General features: G+C 45.9%; 1 protein-coding gene and 1 pseudogene across 1 annotated transcript in view; one reads left to right on the top strand and one right to left on the bottom strand.

The window, feature by feature from the left end:
* Positions 1-336: 336 nt before the first annotated feature.
* Positions 337-21,976, top strand: part of LOC131911610 (AFG3-like protein 1) — a 30,308-nt gene continuing 8,668 nt past the window's right edge. The window contains exons 1-11 of the mRNA XM_059263844.1: positions 337-671; positions 5,318-5,426; positions 6,251-6,325; positions 10,238-10,323; positions 11,669-11,818; positions 13,821-13,889; positions 15,165-15,289; positions 15,903-16,173; positions 19,118-19,255; positions 19,464-19,617; positions 21,220-21,327. Coding sequence (XP_059119827.1) covers positions 555-671; positions 5,318-5,426; positions 6,251-6,325; positions 10,238-10,323; positions 11,669-11,818; positions 13,821-13,889; positions 15,165-15,289; positions 15,903-16,173; positions 19,118-19,255; positions 19,464-19,617; positions 21,220-21,327 — 1,402 coding nt within the window. The 5' untranslated portion in view covers positions 337-554. The remainder of the gene's footprint in view (positions 672-5,317; positions 5,427-6,250; positions 6,326-10,237; positions 10,324-11,668; positions 11,819-13,820; positions 13,890-15,164; positions 15,290-15,902; positions 16,174-19,117; positions 19,256-19,463; positions 19,618-21,219; positions 21,328-21,976) is intronic.
* LOC131912186 (U6 spliceosomal RNA) lies at positions 17,148-17,248 on the bottom strand (annotated as a pseudogene).

The following is a 21,976-nucleotide window of genomic DNA, read 5'->3' as shown; positions in this document are numbered from 1 at the left end:
CGCGCCTCCCTAGTTCCGAGCCCACATTTCTGGTCAGCAGAACTGCAGGCGACTTAAAACTGACGTGGATGCATATACCAACCAGCTAACCTATCAAAACTAAACAAAGGTCTCTGAGGGGTAACAATCACGCAAGACGTGTACCAAACAGCTCCTTTGTTCACGAGAGGTCGAAGCACGTCTAGGCTAGATGCGAAATACCGGGAAACACCTCTAACCCGTACACCCACGGAAGGAGCAGGCTCTAAGAGTTCAGTCAGGTGACCCGCCCAAACCACTGGTGTCATTGACAATGACACATTTAAAATACGTCTAAATGCCTTTGGTGCCTAGGTCAAGTTGGCTGCGGGTCACCAGTCATCAGCCATCAGGCCGCGCAAAGCGACACTCCTGGTCAGGATCTTAAAAAGTAAGGCTGCGAATTGGCTGCCTAGAAAGAGGGTCCGAGCCAATGCTGTGGCCTGCTGCGCACGCGCGCGCACCGGGGCGTGGCGCACTATGACCCGTCTGCTGCGCGTGCGCGCGCCTAGGCGGCGCGAGGTTAGGGCCGGGGGATGTTACTCCGGCTGGTGGGGGCGGCGGGCAGTCGGGCCCTGCCCTGGCGTTTTTCCAAGTTGTGGCGATGTGGCGGCTGCGCAGGAAGCGGCGTGGCGGTCTGGAGCAGCGTGAGGGTCGGTGGCATTGCTCGGCAGGTGAGCAGGGAAGCGCCTTCCACAGGTTTCAGGCGGCGTGGTGGGGGCTTCACCGGACGTCGCAGTGACGTCATCCGCCGGCGGCTGGGTCGGGAGCAGCGGCTTCCGGATTTCTGCTTCAGTCTCCACCAGTGTCTACCTACCGCTGATCCTAGCACTTGAGGGTTTGCAATATATCTTTCAGCTATTTTTTGGGGGGGGGGGAGTGCCCCCATTTAAGAGGTGGAATTCATTCATTAAAGAGGTGTAGCTCTTAATACTAAGCAGAAAAAGATGGCCACCGTAGGATTCGTGCCATGGATGCTTCGCTCTTAGTTCAACCTTATTACATATTTTACCATCCGTCACATAGAGCGTGCATCTGCTACTACAGTAAGGAGACTCACTGTCCTATACCTCAGAGAAAGGTAGCTATATTGGAATTACCCATGCGGATTCTCCGTCTTTAAATAGATCAGTCTGTGTTATCACTCGTCACAGGAGCCATACAGCTGTTCTTCCTCAACTCGTCTTTGCTTCTGTTGCTCCTTTTTTTTTGGTTTTTCGAGACAGGTTTCTCTGTGTAACTGCCCGAGCTGTCCAGGACTGTTGTTACCTCTTTTTTTTTTTTTTTTTAAAGATTTATTTATTTATGTATACAGTGTTCTATCTGCATGCATGCCTGCACGCCAGAAGGCACCAGATCACATTATAGATGGTTGTGAGCCACCATGTGGTGGCTGGGAATTGAACTCAGGACCTCTGGAAGAACAGGCAGTGCTCTTAACCTCTGAGCCATCTCTCTCCAGCCCCCTGTTGTTACCTCTTAATATGCTATAGTGTTGTGTAACTTTGGATGAGCAAATGTCCATTAACCTCAGGGCACTCAAGACAGGTCAAAGAAATGATTCCATCTCTCTAGCTTTGTGAACCAGTGAGTTCATTGGAATTAATTACGGGGGCAACTGGGGAAGAATTACTTTCAGGAATGAGTCAGTCAAAAGCAAGTTTATCATTAAAAGTCACACACATAGGCAACATCCCAGGGAAAATGCATTCCTGGAGCTCCCTGCAAAACCTACAGTCAGTGCCACTACAGAGGGTCTCATCTCCACAGCAGTTGTTTACTGCCTGCATAACTTTGTGGATGGGCCTTGTGAACCTTGTAATTTCCTGAGCATAAGGTTTATGAGTGTCTTGAGTTTTAAGAGCGTCCCTCCTTCCTCCAGGGTCGGATCTTGGGATTTGGAGAAAATAGCGTCACAATCAGGTCAGGAAAATGCTCACAGGTTTGTGTCTGGCACTGTCCAGTTGCCGAGTTGTTTTGTGTTCGGTGTTACAGATCCTGTTCTTACCAGAACAGAATTAACCTGTTGAAGATCAGTCATATAGTGAGTGTTATAGGTTATTATAGCACAGACAGTCAGTCACTGAACTGCTGTGGACCTGTATCTTTGTGAAAGAAGTAAGTTGAATGGTCTTTGAGTTAATTGTGTCCTTTTCTGTGGGTGAATAAATGTCTGTTCACCCTAGACAGGGAGCACTGGCCACAGACTAAAGAAATGATGTTGTGTGACACTTGTCCTTGGAGACGTGAATGAGCATCTGCCCACCCCAGATAGGGAACTGACAACAGACCAAAGTTATGGGTAGCATCGAAGTCCAACTTGGTGAACCAATAAATGGAGTTACTTACAGGAACAGAAATGACTCAGAGACAGATGCATCACCAAAGGCCACCCAAGCATGAGAGACAGCTCACAAAAGCTAGAAACCCGGAGCACACTGCACAAATTTCAGGTAGTTCAGCGGGTTGGAGAGTGTCCATTTCTAATGGCTCGGTTGATCTGAGTCTCTTCCAGGCATCTCAGCTGTCTGAGAGTCTTCTAGGCAGCTTGGACGGCCTCTGCTTCATCCATGTTGCTAGGCTACTCTGCTTCTTCCAGGCAGTCTATCTTTATTGTGGTTTGTCTTGTCTGAGAGTGAGTCTCAGCAATCTTTGCTGATGGTCATTTTGGGAAGGGAAGGGCCTAATGAGTCTTGTTAACTATGGGACTCATGCCACTGAAGTTAGTCAGACAGATTTTGTCTAGAACATCCTCAGTTAGTTAGCTTGAATTTCTAAGTGAAACTTCATCATTCTTAGATCAACAAAGCTCACTTCAAACACACAACCCTTGAGGCCGTAAGATACAGTTTTGGTTCTTAAGGTATTTTCTCTCTTGGGCAGGCTCCCTTCTCTGTATGCAGCTCTCCTTGGCAGGTATCATGGTTGTAGCATCTCTACCCTCTTGCTATCTCTAACACGATCCAGGCGTCACTTTCCCTGCTTCACAGAATGGCCTCTCAGGGTTTCTGGACTTCTCCGGCCTTCATGTAGGCACTTGGGGTGAGCTTTGGCCCCCTCAAATCACATTTTCAGCTTGCTTGATGTATTTTCCCTTGCTAGGATCGGGAAATCTTTCACAAGTTGGAAGTTTAGCTGGTTGGAGTCTTTCCCTCCCTTTATTCCAATGCAAATCAGGACACACACACACACACACACACACACACACACACACACCCAGCTCCTTCTCTCTGTCAGCACAAGCCTTGGCTCCAATGTTACATTTCCTGGTGATCTTTTTCTTTTCAAGTTGTACATGTGTATTTCTTTTTTGCCCTACTTAGCTGCAAGTTGCAGGAAAATGTAATGGAATTCAGCTACAATCACAAAAGCTACTACTTGGAAAAGTCAAGGACTTCTCCAAAGGTCAAGCCATGGCTTAAGAAGTCTTGGTGATATTTTAGCTTTTGTATACATATGTATTAGCTGGTTCCTAAAATTATTTTCTTGCGTGCTTCCAAGAACTCCTAACAGTGTATTTATCTAAATGCCTATCAAGCATACAAGGCCATACAAAACAACACCTGTCTCCTAGGTCAGGTGGATAGCTTTATTTCTTGTGCAATTTAGGGTGAGACCCTCCTTTCTTATACAACCTTACTAATAGGCCCCTAACTTCTTACCTAACCACTTCTAGGAATGTAGACTGAGGACATAGATCCACTTTTTGATAAACTAATCAGTCATTAGCACTCAGTTGACCTCCTCTTTTTTTTTTTTTTTTTTGGTTTTTTTCGAGACAGGGTTTCTCTGTGTAGCTTTGCGCCTTTCCTGGAACTCACTTGGTAGTCCAGGCTGGCCTCGAACTCAGAGAGATCCGCCTGCCTCTGCCTCCCGAGTGCTGGGATTAAAGGCGTGTTCCACCAGCACCCAGCCAAGTTGACCTCCTATTTTACCACTCCCATTTTGGATTGTAAAAGAAAGCCTGACAGTCTACCTGAGGAAAATTCTTACATACCTTTATGACCCCATAGAATTCAAGCCTGGTGACCTTGCTTGACCAGGGCCTTGCTATTGCTTGGGTTTTTAACTGGATTCCTAGGAGACTTAGGAGGAACGTTGAGAACTGAGAGACAGAGAATGGAGAGGGATAAAGAGGATTTTGACCAGAGAGAACGTGTGGACGAGATGGAAGATGAGGAAGAGTCAGATGGGGAAGTACGAGCTGGGTGAGAATGAGATGAAAAGGACCTAGATGAGGCAGAACTAAGATGAAAGAATTAAGATAGAACTTAGAGGGGACAGCAGATTAATGTAGGGAGAAATCAAGCAAGAAAGGAGCTAGATATGAGAGCAGAATAGAAGCTGTGTAGAGAGAACTGACTCAGAAGAATAAAGTGTATGGACTAAGTTTCGTGTACATAGATTCATTTCTTTTCATCAAAGATTAATTCTCAGCTGGTTGTAGATTCTTCCCGGACCCTGGTAGGGGACTATCGAGGGGCTGGACCCCCATAGTCCTCGATACTACTTATTTTCTTTCATTGTAGACTTGCATAAGGGTGATTTTTAATAACCATCTGGCAAATCAGTATTAGGCTGTCTTGAAAACTCCTCCACCAAAGAAAATAGTCCATTACTTTCTAATTTAGATGAAGGCAGAAGGTAGCCACATTCTTGACCAAGTACCACAGGCATGCCTCGAGTCCAGTGCTGTTAAGTCCTCCCTCCCCTCTGAAGCCTCTTGAGCTAGGCTTCCACATGGCTTTCGGCACCACTGTCTTCCAGACTCCTACTAGGATGGAAACATTCAACCACTTTCTAGTCCACAGTACCAAAGTCTTCCATGTCCCTCAACAGCAACGACAAAAAACAAAACAGAGGAAACAACCACACAGTCAGTTCTGTCACAGCAATAGCCCACTTCCTGGCACCAACTTCTGTCTTAGTTAGATTTCTATTCTGCAATAAAACACCATGACCAAGTCAACTTACTAAAAAAAGCACCTGCTTTCGAGACGGGGTTTCTCTTTAGCTCTGGCTGTCCTGGAACTCAATTCTAGACCAGGCTGACCTCAAACTCAGATCCGCCTGCCTCTGACTCCTGAGTCCTGGGATAAAGGCGCGCACCACCACTGCCTGGCTGGATATTATAACTATAAAAAATCCTTTGTGAGTTTTTACAGTGAATTTAGTTCATATTTATTCTGTTTGAATATCTAAGTGGGCAAACAATAAGCCCACACCTCAGTCCGAATTCTGTCCCTTGCGTCCTGTCCTGGCCGCTTTGAGAGGATACTGTGTCGCATTGCAGAAACAGCCTACTGGTCTCTCTCTTCAGAGTCATCAGGGGACATGCTTGCAGCAGCAGGCTCTGCAGGGAAGACTGACTTCGTTCCCCCCAAGGCTGTGTTCAAAACCCCCCAAAGGTATGGTACCTCTTTCACTTTCTGCCTTCCCTAGCGGCACGAGCTTTGTGGGACTAGTGTGGCTTGCTCAGGGTGTCTCCCATAGTGACTGAGCAGGTGGAAAGGGGGCACGACAGCTCGCATGCTCCCGTTCTTCCCTGTCTAGTCTCCACCCTGAGCCTCACGGTAGCACCTGCATGCCTTTGTCGCTTTGATACATCACTGACACTGGCAAAAGTGAAATGTCTCAGCAGAATGTTACTGGGTGAAGCTTTTGGGAGGCGTGGGAATTCATGTGTGTTTCTGCGTCGTTGATTCTGAGGATCCAGCCTCAGGTTTGGAAAGTAAAACAGGTAGACTAGTTACCTGGAGCACAGTGGTCTATTGGAGCCCTTCAGAGTAAGCATGGACCTGTGGTAAGTGTTCTGAGCAAAGGGACTGTATTCATAGAAGTGTTTGAAGACCTCTATCTCCAGAGAGTAGAAGAAATATTCCTTAGTCCATATGTCTGTGTGTGGACCTGGGGCTACATGTTGTTTGATCAGGAAGAAAGGCAGGAAGGAGAGCTAGCTTTCTTACTTTGTCAGCCAGATTTGACTGTATTCCTGTTTTTCTGAGAGTGTGTGTGTGTGTGTTCCTTTTAAAAATACCACAACCCGGGCGGTGGTGGCGCACGCCTTTAATCCCAGCACTCGGGAGGCAGAGCCAGGCGGATCTCTGTGAGTTCGAGGCCAGCCTGGGCTACCAAGTGAGTTCCAGGAAAGGCGCAAAGCTACACAGAGAAACCCTGTCTCGAAAAACCAAAAAAAAAAAAAACCCCACAACCTCTCCCTTTTGTCCCTAAGGGTTTGAGAAATATTTTAAGAATAAGAAGAATGGAAGAAGTACAGACCCAGGAAATTCAGTAACTCCAAAAAAAGGTAAGAAGGCCAGTTTGATAAGTCAGACTGTCAAGTTCTACGTTTGATGATTTTAGTTTATTTTTATTTTAAATGCTTGAGTGTTTTGCCTGCATGTGTGTTTGTGTACCACATGCGTGCCTGGTGCCCAGAGAGGCCCGAAAGATCCCCTGGAACTGGAGCTACAGACAGTTTTGAGCTGCCAAGTGGGAGCTAGGAATCAAACCTGGGTTCTGTCTAAGTATCCAGTGCCCTTAACCACTGAGCTCTCCAGCCTCTATGAGTCATTTTTAAGTTGCATCGCAGTTTGGTGATTCAGATGGGTTTAACAGGTGTGTTCCAACTGCTTAGGTACCTAGGAGCATTAAATAGTAAGAAACATACAAGGGCTGGACAGATGGCTCAGAGGTTAAGAGCATTGACTGCTCTTCCAGAGGTCCTGAGTTCAATTCCCAGCAACCACATGGTAGCTCACAACCATCTGTAATGAGATCTGGTGCCCTCTTCTGGCCTGTAGTCATACATGCTGTATACATAATAAATAAATAAATTTAAAAAAAAAAAGAAAGAAAGAAACACATACAAGCTAATTGGGAGGTATGGTGGTACATCTTGCTACCGGTTCTTCTTTTTTCTTTCTTTTTTTTTTTTTTTTTTGGTTTTTCAAGACAGGGTTTCTCTGTGTAGCTTTGGAGCCTGTTCTGGAACTAACTCTGTAGCCCAGGCTGGCCTTGAACTCACAGAGATCCACCTGCCTCTGCCTCCTGAGTGTTGAGATTAAAGGCGTGCGCCACTACCACCCGGCCCTAATTGGTCTTAATAATAAAAACCCGGAGCCAGATATCGCGGTAAATGCTGAAAGATCAGAGAGGTAAAGGAGACGGCCACTGGAGAGACTCCTTACCTTTCCCGAAGCCTCAGACTGAAAGGGGGGGCTGAGCTCCTGTCTCCTCCCGCCGTATAGTCCTCTCTCTGCCCAGCCATGTCACTTCCTGTCTTCACCTCCCTAGTGCTGGGATAAAAGGTGTGTGACTCCCGAGTACTGGGATCAAAGGCAGGAGATCCCAAGTGCTGGGAATAAAGGCATGAGCCTCCACTGATCTTCCTACTTCCTCCTCCTAGTGCTGGGATTAAAGGTGTGCCACCACTGCCTGGCCTCTATGGTTAACTAGTGGCTAGCTCTGCCCTCTGATCTTCAGGCAAGCTTTATTTATTAGAGCACAAACAAAATATCACCACAGTCATTCATTCATGTTGCCATTTCTGGTGTCATTGTAGCCTTTTCTGGACTTGCATGATACTGTTTTAGGGTTGTTGGAGTGGTGATATATAGAGAAGGACTGGTTCTGACCTAGAACTTGTATGAATATTGCAGAAAGAGGCTCAGGGGACTCTACTTCGTTATTGGCCATAAGTCAAAAGTGTACACATGGGCTGGACATAGTGGCGCACGCCTTTAATCCCAGCACTCAGGAGGCAGAGGCAGGCAGATCTCTGTGAGTTCGAGGCCAGCCTGGTCTATGTAACAAGTTCCAAGACAACCAGAGCTGCATAGTGAGACCCTGACTCAAAAAGAAGGAAAAAAAATGCACATGGCAGGTTTTTCTGCATACGGATACACTGTTCTTGATTGCAGGCGACATGCGTCTTGAGTCTCTCGAGAAGGGATAGGCCTGTGTCAGCCTGCTTCTTTTTTTCCTCCCAGCGATTTTTAGCTTAAAAAAAAAGAAAAGAAAAGAAAAATCTTGCGGGCCGCAGGAATATATCATAGAGATTGAGCTGTGTATTAAAGCTGAACTTTGACTGGCCAAAGGTCTGTCAGAAGGCAAAGCCATTTATTATGAATATTTGGTGCTACCCAGCCTTTAATATTCCAGCTGTCTTCTGCTATGAAATCCTTGTGTGCCCAGACCAATTGGTAAACAGTTCAGCTCCCCAGACCTGCTGAACCTACTAAGTTACTAACTGCCTTGCTGAGTTTAGGAGACAAGCTGGTGGGCGCCGCCTAGCTTTGTTTCCTGTGCTAATGAAGCTCAGACCATCCCCTGGCCTTGAGGAGGCCTAGTGGTTCTCCAGAGCACTTTGAAAACAAAAGAGGTTTTTACATATCAAGGTGAGAGATAAAACAACATTCCTGAGAAGGCAGGGAACCATGTGCCCAGGAAAAGAAAAGGCAGGTATTTTCTGTAGACAAAGAGAGAACAGCATGGGAGAAGAGAAAAGAGAATGGAAGAACTAGATGGGTAAGAACTTGAGAGGAACAAACTGAGATGGGGAAGAACTAGATTGAAGGGCTAGAAGAGAGGACTAGAGGAATGAGATGGAAGATGAGGAAGAGCCAGATGGGGAAGTACTAGCTGGGTAAGAACAAGCGGAAAAGGACCTAGATGAGGCAGAATTAAGACGAGAGAATTAAGATAGAACTTAGAGGGAGCAATAGATAAGTAGAGAGAAATCAGGCAAGAAAGGAGCTAGGCACGAGAACAGAACTGAAGCTGTGTATATAGGATGTTATGCCAGAGGAATTAAAGCAAGTGTACTATAGAGCTCGGTGTGCTGAGATTCTATTTCCCGAAAATAGTCCTCGCCTTTAGTAGTTCTCTCTCCTGAGCCCCTGGGATGTATAATACTAAGACTGATCTCTTATACAAGAGTAAAAGAAAGATTGCTGTTAAAATTTAGGCCTGCCTGGTATTGTGATACATATCTGTAATCATAAGAAGCTGAGGCAGGAGGATTGCAAGTTCCGAATTAGCCTGGGCTGCATAATGGAGCCTTGTCTCAAAAAAATAAAAACAAACAGGTAATGTTTGAAGCACACTAAGTAAAATTTAAGTGATTTTTATATGTATCTGAAGCTGCTTTTCAGCAATATCTCCCAGCTGCTTCTTTTTTTTTTTGGTGTGCCTATTTGTATGTACGTGACAAATATATGTGCATGTGTTTGTAGGCTAGAGGTAGATATTGGGTGTCTTCCTTAATCACTCTCCACTTTATTTTTAATTTTTTACACTGAGAGAGTGAGAGAGAGCGTGTGTGTGTGTGTGTGTGTGTGTGTGTGTGTGTGTGTGTACAAGTACGTGTGTAAGCACGCATGTGTGTTAGTTATTTGGCGGCTCTCTTACCCTGTGAGGAAATGTCATGAAACATGACAGAATCCACTAACGAGTTTTATTAAGATAAGAGAGAGAGACGTGACAGGCCTGCGAGAAAGACACGTGCATAAAGAGAGAAGCCGAGAAGCCAGCCGGGAATATGACGCTGGCTTATAAAGGCTGGGCCGTGCCACACAGGCTCATGTGGCTACTCCATACATGCGCATAGATCACATGGTTGCTCTGCGCACTTTATGCAACCATGCAAAGCCACGGGGTCCTGGTCACACGAGCCGTTTTGACCCAGTAATGGCTAGGCGGAAGTATCTAGGTCTGCCGGGCATGCCCAACCTGGAGGCATGTTGTGAATCTATCAATGTGTACCACTGAGCAAATGTGGAGGTCAGAGGACAACTTGTGAGACTTGTCACGAGTTTCAGGGGTGGAACTCAGGCTGTCTTGCTTGGTGGCAAATAGCTTTGCCCGATGAACCATCTCACCAGCTCTCCGCCTTGTTTTTTGAAGCGAGGTCTCTTTCTGAACCTGGAACTTGCTGGGTGGGCTAGACTTGCTTTACCAGACCCTCAGGGATCCTCTTGTCTCTGCTGCCGTAGCACTGAGTCTACAGGAGCGCATGCCACTGCGGCCGGCTTTGAACATGGTGCTGGAGACCTGACCTCAGATCCCTGTGTCTGCACAGCAAGCACAGGACTGAACCAGCTCTCTGGCTCGTTCTCTGTTCTCTGAATTCTCTTTCTCTGGAAAATGATACATCCTCCTTTTTCTGTTGTAATAGAAGACTTTTCTTTCTTTTTTTTTTAAATCTCATAAACTGTAGAACCAAAGAACGCTGGGCCTGGAGGAGATGGAGGCAAGAGAGGAGGGAAGCAAGATGACTTTGCCTGGTGGAGACGGATGCAGAAGGTTTGTGTGCATCTAAAGACCAGAAGCAGCCATGTGCCACTTCCCCAGAGAGTGTGGTTGCTACAGAATGCAGGCTTTGTGGGGTCTTTGTCTTATTTTGTTCCTGCTCTTAGACAAAATTGCTGGATAGTTTGGTTGATTTCTTGTTTGTTTTGGCTCTTTTGAGACATGGTTTCCTATGTAAACTTGGCTGGCCTAGAACTCACTGTGTAGCCTAGGCTTGTGGTGAACCTCCTGTCTCTGCTTCTGAGTGCTGAAGTTACAGATGTGCATCGCTGTGCCCCTTAGACTGTTTAATTTGTAAATAGCGTGTATTTATTCACAGTTGAAGAGGCTGGAAAATGCATGGTCAGAGTGCTGGTGTGTCCAGGGTTTGTAGAGGCTTTGGTCTCTGTTTTCAAGGCTCCATTCATGGGGTCTTATATACTGCTTTGTTCATAGAGGAGCAATAGTGTATCCTTATATGACAAGAAGGAACAAAATCCATCCTTCAAGACCTTTAATGTTAGCATACAAATTCCCTACGTGAAGATGGAGTGCACATGACTTAGTCATTTCTGAAAGGTCCCTCTTTAATGCTTTCACTGTTGGTGTTGATTTCCAGGATGGGTTTTTGAGGGTCCTAGACAGTTCAGAGTTAAGAAATTTATTAAAATGTGTCAGGACTTAGAGTCCAAGATAAGAGAGAACCTTCTTCAGGGCATGGTGGCACATGCCTTTAATCCTAATGTATTTTAAAAAACAACAGGAAGGAGTCAGCCATACCACAGGCCCACATGGGAGGTTTATTGCGGGGAGGGGAGAGAAGGGGGCAGAGACCCGTTCCTGGGGACAAGAGCGAAGGAAAAGGGAGAGAAAGAGACAGGAGGTGGGCAAGGCCACCTTTTATAAGGAAAGTTAGTGAATGCACACAGTGGGTGCTCTTAGTGGCTGCAGCTGAGGATGTATCCTGTCAGGACCCTAAGGGCAGGCCAGTACAGATTCCTGAATGCTCACACCTAATACTCCAGAGGCAGAGACAGGCAGAGCTCTGTGACATTGAGGCTAGACTGGCCTTCATAGTAAGTTCCAGGCCAACCAGGGCTATACATACTGAAAAGAGAAAATTGTCATTTTCATAGAGAAATTGTCATTTTCATGCTGTTCAGAGGATACAAGTTTGGCTTACATCTGCCTATAGCTCCAGTTCAATGGAAACTCCCTCTTTAGGCCGTGGGCACCCCCTTTCCTGGATACACACACATACATGTAAATAAAAATTAAAGAGAAAAAAAAATTTTAAGCAAAAAATGAAACCACCCTATTTGTTATTTAACTAGAAAACGTGTTTTCTTTTCTTCCATAGGGAGAGTTTCCTTGGGATGAGAAGGATTTCCGGAGTCTGGCTGTTTTGGGGGCAGGCGTGGCTGCAGGATTTTTATATTTCTATTTCCGAAATCCTGGAAAAGAGGTCACCTGGAAGTACTTTGTACAGTATTACCTAGCCAGAGGCCTGGTGAGGAGACTTATAGACTGTCTTCTTGGGAAGAGGGTGCCTTGCAGGAGGTCTACAATACCCTGAAGGAGCTGTGAGCTCTGGGAGGGGCTGAGAGTCAGGCTACTGTGTGATGGAGTTCTGAGCAGCCCACCTGGGGACAGGAACAGCTCAAGCAGAACAGACCAGTGTCAGTCCTGCTTTCTGGTTGGGTAGAAGGTGCGTTAATACCATGTCCTGGCATTATCAAAAGATAAAACATGAGCTTGTCTTTTAAAATTTGGCTCTATCCATTACTCTTTGAATTTCAGTCTCTTGTCCGATTGAGAACTTTTTTTTTCTCTTCGCTGTACTCCTGGCCCCTGCTGGCCAGCCCTAGGCTTGTGAGATCTGTCTTGTGAGAGGTGCTTGGTAGCTCCGCTAACAGTAGTGGGAGACGGAGCTGCTACAGCCCTTCCCTGCCTACGGACCTGCTGTCTGTGGGCTTGCTCAGGAGAGAGAGACAGGTATGCTGAGTGCAGAACAGAACCTGCAGGCAGGTTCCAGAGTGTCCCGAACTCAGGCAGATAACCTGCTGTTTTACTGTGTTCGGGAGGATCTTTATCAAAGAGCAAGTTTACATTAGCCATTTATTTTGTAGTGGTTCAAAATTGTTTGATGATGGGCTGAAAAGATGGCTCAGCAGTTAAGAGCACTTGATTCTCTTCCAGAGAACTTGAATATCCATATCAGGCAGCTCACAACAGCCTGGAACTCTACCCCTGGGGTGTCTGATGTCTTCTTCTGGACTATATGGGCACCTGTACATATATAGTAGATACACAGACATATACACATAAATAAAAACAAATTGAGCAAGAGGAGCAATACTGTGTCATCATAGTTACAAGGTGGATTGTATCAAGTTGTGGTTTCCTTTCTGGTTGTTTTTGAGGCAAGGTTGTCCTCTGCAGCCCAGTCTGGCCTTGAATGTGCAGCAATGCTCCTGCTTCTCGAGTCCTGGGATGTAGGTGTGCCTATTTTCTTTTCTCTTTTCTCTTTTTCTGTTTCTCAGAGGCATATCAGTCAGTTGTACAACTGCTGGTAGCTCACGAGCCTCTGGGACTGCTTTTATTCTTACTGACGTTGTTTTTGTTTGTTTTTTTTGTGGTGGGCAGAATGTTTCTGAATCAGGTCTATACTCAAGATTTTACTGTATTGTGTATGAGAGATGGCTTGTGGGTGTAGACACTTTCAGAGCAAGCATGAGGATTTTAGTTTAAATCCCCAGAACCCACATGAAAGCTGGGTGCCTAGTAAGGATGTCTGAGATCCTTATGTACCTATTGGGAGATGGGAAATGGAGAGAGGAGAATCCCTGGAAGCTTGTGGGCTGGATAGCCTGGACTATGCAATGGGAAAACAGAGACACTGTCTAGAAAAGGTTGGAGGTGAGGGCTGGCACCTGAAGTTGGAGTTGTCCTCTCCTGTCCACACATGGTGGCATGTGCATCCAAGGTCATACACGTCATACACTAACAGGTTTTAATCTGTTGTAGTCATTTAGGGTTTCAAGTAGTCGAGTATGGAGCTCAGATGTTCTAAATTTGAGAGGCATCCTGAATTTAATAATTTCTTTATTAAAATGAGGTAGATTCGGGCTGGAGAGATGGCTCAGAGGTTAAGAGCACTGACTGCTCTTCCAGAGGTCCTGAGTTCAATTCCCAGCAACCACATGGTGGCTCACAACCATCTGTAATGAGATTTGGTGCCCTCTTCTGGCCTACAGGGATACATGCTGTATACATAATAAATAAATAAATCTTTTAAAAAAAAAAAAAAAAAAAAAAAATGAGGTAGATTCATGCCCCAAGCTTACAGATCCAAGGGAACAAGAAACTAAAACTTACTTAGACTGGGCTGTGGATGGTAGGGAGGATTTGTTGTCTTTAGGATGTAGGTGTGCCTGTGACTACACTGCTTATGGTTGGCCTGAAAGTCCTTACTGCCTTGGCTGTTACGACTGCTTTTCTCTTTTTCCAAGGTGGAGCGGCTGGAGGTTGTGAACAAGCAGTTTGTTCGAGTTATTCCTGTTCCTGGGACGACATCTGAGGTGAGGGGCCGATGTGAGGCCAAGTGTCCTGGATACCTTTTGTTTGTTGTTTGTTGTTTGAGACTGCCATACTCTGTAGCTCTGGATATCCTGGAACTCATTATGTAGGCCAGGCTGGCCTCGAACTCACAGAGATCTGCCTGCCTCTGTCTCCCGAGTGCTGGGATTAAAGGCGTGCACCACCACACCAGATCACTTTTTTTAAGAGTTGATTTTTATTGTTTTTAAATGTGTGTCTGTGTGTCTGTGTGGGTATGTGCATGTGAGTATAGGTGGCGGCTGAGGCCAGAGGTATGCGATCCCCTTGGAGTTGGAGTTATGAACCTCCTGACGTGGTCCTCTGCAAGAGCGGTACTGCTCTTACTGCTGAGCCATCTCCAGCCCCAGGATAGGTTATTTTTAAAAACTGTAAGCTATAGTTGTCTGTTCAGTAAAGTACCTTCCCAGTTGTCCCTCGGTCCGTGTTGTTTGTGATGGTTTGGGCTAGAGAGATGGCTCAGTGGTTAAACAAGCACTGGCTGTACTTTCAGAGGACCCGGGTTCGATGTCAAGCACCCATGGGGTGGCTCAGAAGCATTCATTACTTCAGTTCCAGGAATCTGCTGCTTTCTTCTGGCCTGCACAGGGAACAGGCATGCATAGAGTGAACAGACATCATGCAGGCAAATGTCCATGCACAAAAAATAATTTTTTTGTTGTTTTGTTTTTTTGAGACAGGGTTTCTCTGGGTAGCTCTGGCAGTCCTGGAACTCACTCTGTTGACCAGACTGGCCTTAAACTCACAGAGATCCGCCTGCTCCTGCCTACCAATTAAAGGCCTGCACCACTCCTGTCTGGCCACAAAAAAATAAAAATAAAAATAATTTAAAAATTTATCTTGATAATTATGGTTTATCTCATTGTCTTAAATAGATAATGGCTAGTGCAGGAAGCCTTTAAGACTACTATAATTAATTTTTGTCAAGTAATATGTAAGAACCACTTGCCAAAATTTCTGAGGAAAGGTAGAAAAAGACAAAGGGAGACTTCGGCTATTGTGGCAGCATTTTATATTTTGTCTAGAACTTAAAACCTTGAAGTTTCATGTACCAGAACTGAATGAGCTGCTGTTTGCCTACTTACCCTTGGAACTAGGTCCAGGAAGGGATTTGTCCCTATCTGTCTGTCAGAGCTAGGGGAAAGAGGCTTTTCTGGGAGAACACAGATGTGGATGAGTGTGTCAGCAATCCCTGTGGGACACAGTGGTGAGCCTAAACTTCCTCTTGGTCTCTGCAGAAGTTCGTGTGGTTTAACATTGGTAGTGTTGACACCTTTGAGCGGAACCTCGAGTCTGCTCAGTGGGAGCTGGGGATTGAGCCCACCAACCAGGCTGCGGTAGTCTATACTACGGAGAGTGATGGGTGAGTTCTAGGGATGTGGAGGTCCTTGGGAGACTCCAGTGTAGGGCATCTGATTCTGAACACAAAACAAAAATTCATTGTTTAACCTGTTTTGGGGTGTGCTTGTTTTTTTAAAACATATTATAGGCATCTGCTAATATTTACAGTATCCATACTTAAAGAATATTTTGATCTATTTTTATTTTTAAAATTTTTTGTTTTAAAATGGCCTCACTCAGCCATCTAAGTCTCAATGCCTGGGTTTAAGCCTCCCAGGTATATACCATGGCACTGGCTGTGTCTGTTCATTGCAAAGAGAATGCCAGGAGGCCTTTAAAAAGTGTATAGGAAAGTATATAGGAAAAATAAAAATAAACGTATTAGGTATTGATACCTTTGCTGAACCAGAGTCTTCTGAAGAAAGCATATGGCTAAGGGTCTGTCAGACCTGTTTGGTCAAAGGCTAAGCCCTCTGCTGTGGGTCAGGGCAGAAGCAGTGCTGTTAGGACCTTTTAGAAACTGCCCCTTTTGTACAATGAAAATCTTAGAATGGCTTGCTCTTTCTGGGTAACAGTGGGACTTCCGACCTTTCTCTTAAGTGAATGTAACAAGTGGTTTTCTTGGTTTTTTGCAGCTCTCTTCTCCGGAGCCTGGTACCCACCCTGTTCCTGGTTAGCATCCTCCTCTATACTATGAGGAGGGGTCCAATGGGGACTGGTCGTGGTGGCCGAGGAGGAGGCCTCTTCAGTGTTGGTGAGACAACAGCCAAGATCTTAAAAAACAACATTGATGTGCGATTTGCAGATGTGGCTGGCTGTGAAGAGGCCAAGTTGGAAATTATGGAGTTTGTGAATTTCCTGAAGAACCCAAAGCAATATCAGGACTTAGGAGCCAAAATTCCAAAGGTAGTGATTTTAGGAAACAGTGATACAATCCAGGCTGCAAGTTGAAGTACAGATTGCTGTTATTTAGAGGAGATAAATATTTAACAAAGTTTTTTCTTCCTTACGTTTGTATTTCTGTTAACCACAGTAGAGGATGGAAATTGTGCCTGTAGTGTAGAACATTAAAGTCCTCCTGTTTGATTGGTGAGATGGCTTAATCCTATAGTTCTGGCCCTTGGTTGGTCAAGGTTGGAGGGCTCATGAGAGTTCAGAGCTGGTCTAGGCCACATCGTGAGTCCATGGCCAGCCTATGCTGTAGACTAAAGACACTCTCTCAAAAAAGCCCACGTTTGCTTTTTGCCTGTTTTTAATGTTATGCTCTCATCTACGAACTCTACATACAAGCTCTGTTGTTGGGACAGGGTCTCTTTGTAGCCTTGGATGGCCTGAGACACTGTGAGGACCAGGCTGCTTTCCTCACAGAGATCTCCTGCCTCTGCCTCCCCAGTGCTGGCGTTAAAGGCGTGAGCCACCATGCCCAGCAGAAACAGGGTCTTGATCTTTTTTAAGGGGCCAGTGAGATGGCTCTGCTGGTAAAAGCATTTACCACCAGCCTGATGAGCCAGGTTTGATCCCTGAGATCCACATAATAGAAAGAGAGAACAACCTTCTGTGAGTTGTCCTCTGACCTCCGCATATGTGCAGTGGTGAGTGTGGGCACACATGCACATTCAAGAAGAGTAAGCTGGGTGTGGTGGTAAAGGAGCTTTGCCTTCAAACCTGACAGCCTGAGTCCCCGTCTCCCCCCCCCCCCCCCCCCCAACAGAGACAGGGTTTCGCTGTGTAGCCCTGGCTGGCCTGGAACTAGCTCCATAGACCACATTGGCCTTGAACTCTCAGATATCCATGTACCTCTGCCCCTCTGCCTCTAGGTGCTGGGTTTGAAGGTATGACCTACCACCACCTGGAGACAGCCCAAATTCTTTTTTTTTTTTTTAAATATGGAACGCTTCATGAATTTGCGTTCCATCCTTGCGAAGGGGCCATGCTAATCTTCTCTGTATCGTTCCAATTTTAGTATATGTGAAGTGAGCACAGACAGTCCAAATCCTAATTCCTGGGCCCACGTGCCTTTTTTGCATGGTGGAAGGAGAGAACTGACTCTTGCAAGCTGTTCTCTGACTTCCTCATATATACCATGGCATGGCAACCCCCCAAACACAACTAAATAAATGTAATCACTTTTTTAAGAAGTCCTTTTAATTTTCAGTCATAATAGTTCATAAAAATGAAAATGAAGGTGTTATACAGATGTGAATTGGTGATCTTGTTTTTTTTTCCTCCAGATGTGTGCTCATATGTGTGAGTGTAGGCATGTACGTGTGTCTTAGTGTAGTTTCTATTGCTGTGATGAACACCATGACCTAAAGCAGCCTGTAAGAGATTTGTTTCTTCTTGGACTCCAAGTAATAGTTAGTGAAGGATGTCAGGGCAGAGCTCAAGCAGGGCAGGTACTTGGAGGCAGAAGCCACGGAGGAATGCTACTTACTGGCTTGCTCCCCACGGCTTACTCAGCTTGCTTCTTCTTTTTTGTTTGTTTGTTTTGTTTCTGTTTTTCTGTGATTTTGAGACAAGGTTCTCTGTGTAATAGCACTGGTTGTCCTGGAACTCACTTTGTAGACCAGGCTGGCCTCGAACTCACAGAGATCTGCCTGCCTTTGTCTCCTGTGTGCTGGGACTAAAGGTATGCGCCACCACTGCCTGATTCTCAGCTTGCTTCTTTATATAACCCAGGGTCATTTGCCCAGAGGTAGCATCACCCACAGTGGGCTAGGCCCTTCCACCCCAATCCTCCATCAGGGAAACACCCCACACTCTTGTCTACAGGCCGGTTTAATGGGAACATTTTTGCAATTGAGGATCCCTCTTTCCTGAAGATTCTTTTGTGTCGAGTTGACAAAACTAAGCAACACAGCGTACCATAGCACGTGTGTGAAGGTCATAGGACAAGCTCACTTTCCGCCTTGTTTGAGACAGACTGTCTTGCTGTTTGCTGCTGTGTATGCCAGGCTACAGTTCTGGGGATTCTCCTGTCGCTGGCTGCTGTCTTAGGTAGGAGCATGGCTATTGTGCCTGGCTTTACATGGATTCTGGGGATTCACACTCAGGTCCTAGGTGCCTGCCTGAACAACTGATGGAGCCCCCCAAAATGAGTTGTGTCCACCCTTCAAACCAGCTGTGAAGCTGGACATGCTTCCTGGCTAGATTTCAACAGGCAATTGTGTTTCACTCCTGGGAGGCCGTGCAAAATGGTACTGCTGTTTTAGAGAGCAATTTGGCAATAATCATTAAGGAAAGCATTCTGAGCTAGAAGATGGTGGCACATGTCTTTATTCCCATCACTTGGGAGGTAGAGGCAGGCAGATCTCTGTGAATTTGAGGATAGCCTGGCCTACAGAGTGAGTTCCAGGACAGCCTGGGCCAGAGAAACCCTGTCTTGAAAAACCAAAAAGAAAAGAAAAAAAAAGCACTCTAGTTCTTTGAACCAGTAGACTGCTAGACTTATTCCTGCAGAAGACAACTTTTCCAAGTGAGGGTCTGGATCTGGGAGTTTTCTATTTATTTATTTATTTATTTATTTATTTATTTATTTTAGTTTTTCGAGACAGGGTTTCTGTGTATAGTTTTGGTGCTTATTCTGGATCTCACTCTGTAGACCAGGCTGGCCTCGAACTCACAGAGATCCGCCTGGCTCTGCCTCCCGAGTACTGGGATTTAAGGCGTGCGCTCGGTGTGTATTAATTCTTTAAGGAAAAAAGATTTTCTAAAAACTCGAGGCTCTAAAAGTGGTAGATTTAAGGTTCTTTTTAGCCCTAGAAGTTGCCTATATGTATTAGGAAACCGGGCTTGTTCCCAGTATTCTGTCTGTCCTTCTGGAGAACTAGGTGTCCCTTTTCTCTTACAGGGAGCAATGCTCACTGGCCCACCTGGAACTGGCAAGACACTTCTTGCAAAAGCAACTGCTGGGGAGGCCAATGTGCCCTTCATCGCTGTGAATGGGTCAGAGTTCCTGGAAATGTTTGTTGGTGTTGGGCCGGCACGGGTAGGTGGATGGGTAACCAGCTAGAGAAGGTGCCAACACCTTCTTGTCCAGGATTGGTCATTTTGTGTAGCTCTAGGCTTTGTGTGGGACAAGCGCTGAGTGCACCCCATCAGGGAGGTACTGATGTATCAAAGGGAGGGCTGAGGGTGAACTGTTCTCCTGTGTGATAGGAATGGGAACAACAAAACGGTCTGCATTCCTTTTCCAGGTGCGTGATATGTTTGCGATGGCCCGGAAAAATGCTCCTTGTATTTTATTCATTGACGAGATTGACGCAATTGGCAGGAAGCGAGGCCGGGGTCACCTGGGAGGCCAGAGTGAGCAGGAGAACACTTTAAACCAGATGCTCGTGGAGATGGATGGTGAGTGGACACTGTAGCAGGTCTGCAGGGACTCAGTTCCCACAGGAATATATATATATATATATATATTCATTCTTCTCTCTGTTTAACCTGACTTAGAGGTCTGATTCTTCCTGCCTCCGTCTCCTGAGGGCTGGGATTACAGGCATGTGCCCACTGTGTCTGGCTGATGCATTCTGATTTTAAAAAAGAACGTTCTCAAGCAAACATAAATAAGAAATCAGTGTTTGATCCACATAGAGCTCCTCACTGCACAATGGGAGATTTGTTTCCTACCTGCCAGGCGGTGGGAATTAGCTGGGATGAGGGCACCTGCTTCTCTTGGGAGGTGAACATGTATATGAGCATGAGTGTCCCTGTTGGTGCACATAGGTTAGAGGGACTCAGCCACACACCTTTGGCTCTGGGCCTTGTTCTGCTGATCTCAGAGGGATTCTAGCCAGGGTGTACCTCTGGAATACTTGTGGTCATTATCCCACTTTTGAGTTTGGTAAAGCTTCCACCGGATCTTTGGCAGATTTTGTCTTCATTTTGGCTTAGTGTCAAGTTGAGGTCCCTAAGTCCTCTCTGGGTTTGGTATTTTACCAGGGAGTCACAGAATCAGCTGTACTCAGGTATGATCCAACACAAAGGAAGGACACACAGCAACATCAGCCAAAAAGGAAGGCATAGGGAATGGTCCATTAATCAGGTGCAGCTTCTAGAATCTTCTCCAGGAACACACTGTGATGGCATGTAGGAATTGCCTTGATCCCTGCTGTTTTCATTGGGTGTTGGTCAGGTGCCTTCTGCTTAGCATGTACCAAGATTCCAGACTTCTGGGAGGAAGGCAGGTATTGTGCCTAAATAACATGGTTTGCACTAGTAGTTTGGGCACCAGGAACCATTGTCAGAGAAGGTGGCAACCACTCATGTGGTCCTTAAGACAGCCAAGCCAGTTATATGCACTTCTGTACATACCAAAGTTGTTTCTGGAATCCTGTACTAAATCTTTAGTACCCAAAGGTGAGTGAAATAGGTTGTTACTGTGCTTTCCTCTGGTGGGAACTGAGTGGAGACGATAAAGGAGAGGAAACGCATGTGCACGCCTAACCGTCATCCTCATGGGCTCGCCTTGGATGAGTGTTCCTTGCTTGCCATCACCTGGTTGTACTTGATGAATCCTTCAAGCCCACAAGGACTTAGGTGGAAGGAGGCATGAGCCCTGACAAGATGGTGTCAGGGTAGCAGGAGTCAGAAATACGAAGAGACTCCCCATGTTCCAGGCTTTATCCTTTATCCTTGTCTCAAATTATAGAGTTCCCTGTTTGCTGAGAAAAGATCTGCTTTCCCACCAGCAGAACTGTACCTTACTCACAGCAGAAGGTAATAGTGAGAGCTTAGAGCCAAAGGCCAAGTCTTTGTGTATTGTCTTTCCTAGAATGGGGCAAGCCTGGGCCCCTGGGGCAACTGGGCAGGGCCTCATGCCCGTTTCTTGGCTCTTACGGAAGGATGTAGGGAAAGCAGCAGGGAGAGCCAGCATGGTGCCTGACTTGGAGTGGTCATGCAGATTCTGGTATTGCCTGGGCCTTCCTCAGATTAACCAGCATTTCTTGTGTTTAGGGTTCAACTCTGCAACTAATGTGGTAGTGCTAGCTGGCACCAATCGCCCTGATATCCTTGACCCAGCCCTAACACGGCCTGGCCGGTTTGACCGCCAGATCTACATTGGTGAGTGCCTGTCATGTAGGTACTTGGGTTTGGACCTCAGCCCATGAGGTTAAAGGTTTGGCTAACTCACTTCCTGTGCTTTTGGAGATGTTGATGCTGGGTCCCATCTGGGAATAATAGGCATGGTTTGGCTGTCCACATGTCCTTGTACTGAATACAGGTAAGAGTGGTATAGCATGTTTCTATCTATTCTCCAGATTTTATTTTCATACATTTTTGTAAAACCTTGATACTTTAGGAAAAAAGGATTTATCCCTTGTCCTTCTCTGTAGCTATAAGTTTCTCCGGTCCTGCCCGGCTCTGATGTCCCACAGCCGCTTATAAAATAATTACTCAGAGGCTTAATATTATTTACAAACGGTATGGTCTACGGCAGGCCTCTTGTTAGCTAGCTCTTATATCTTTTTTTTTTTTTAAAGATTTATTTATTTATTATGTATACAGTGTTCTGTCTGCACATATCCCTGCAGGCCAGAAGAGGGCACCAGATCTCATTATGGATGGTTGTGAGCCACCATGTGGTTGCTGGGAATTGAACTCAGGACCTTTGGAAGAGCAAGCAGTGCTCTTAACCTCTGAGCCATCTCTCCAGCCCTCTTATATCTTTTGGTTTGTTTGATTGTTTTGTTTTTCAAGACAGGGTTTCTCT

This window comes from Peromyscus eremicus, chromosome 5 (assembly GCF_949786415.1).
Source record: "Peromyscus eremicus chromosome 5, PerEre_H2_v1, whole genome shotgun sequence".
NCBI lineage: Eukaryota > Metazoa > Chordata > Mammalia > Rodentia > Cricetidae > Peromyscus > Peromyscus eremicus.
The sequence above is the reverse complement of the archived record's forward strand: the minus strand, read 5'-3'. Positions and strand labels throughout refer to the sequence as shown.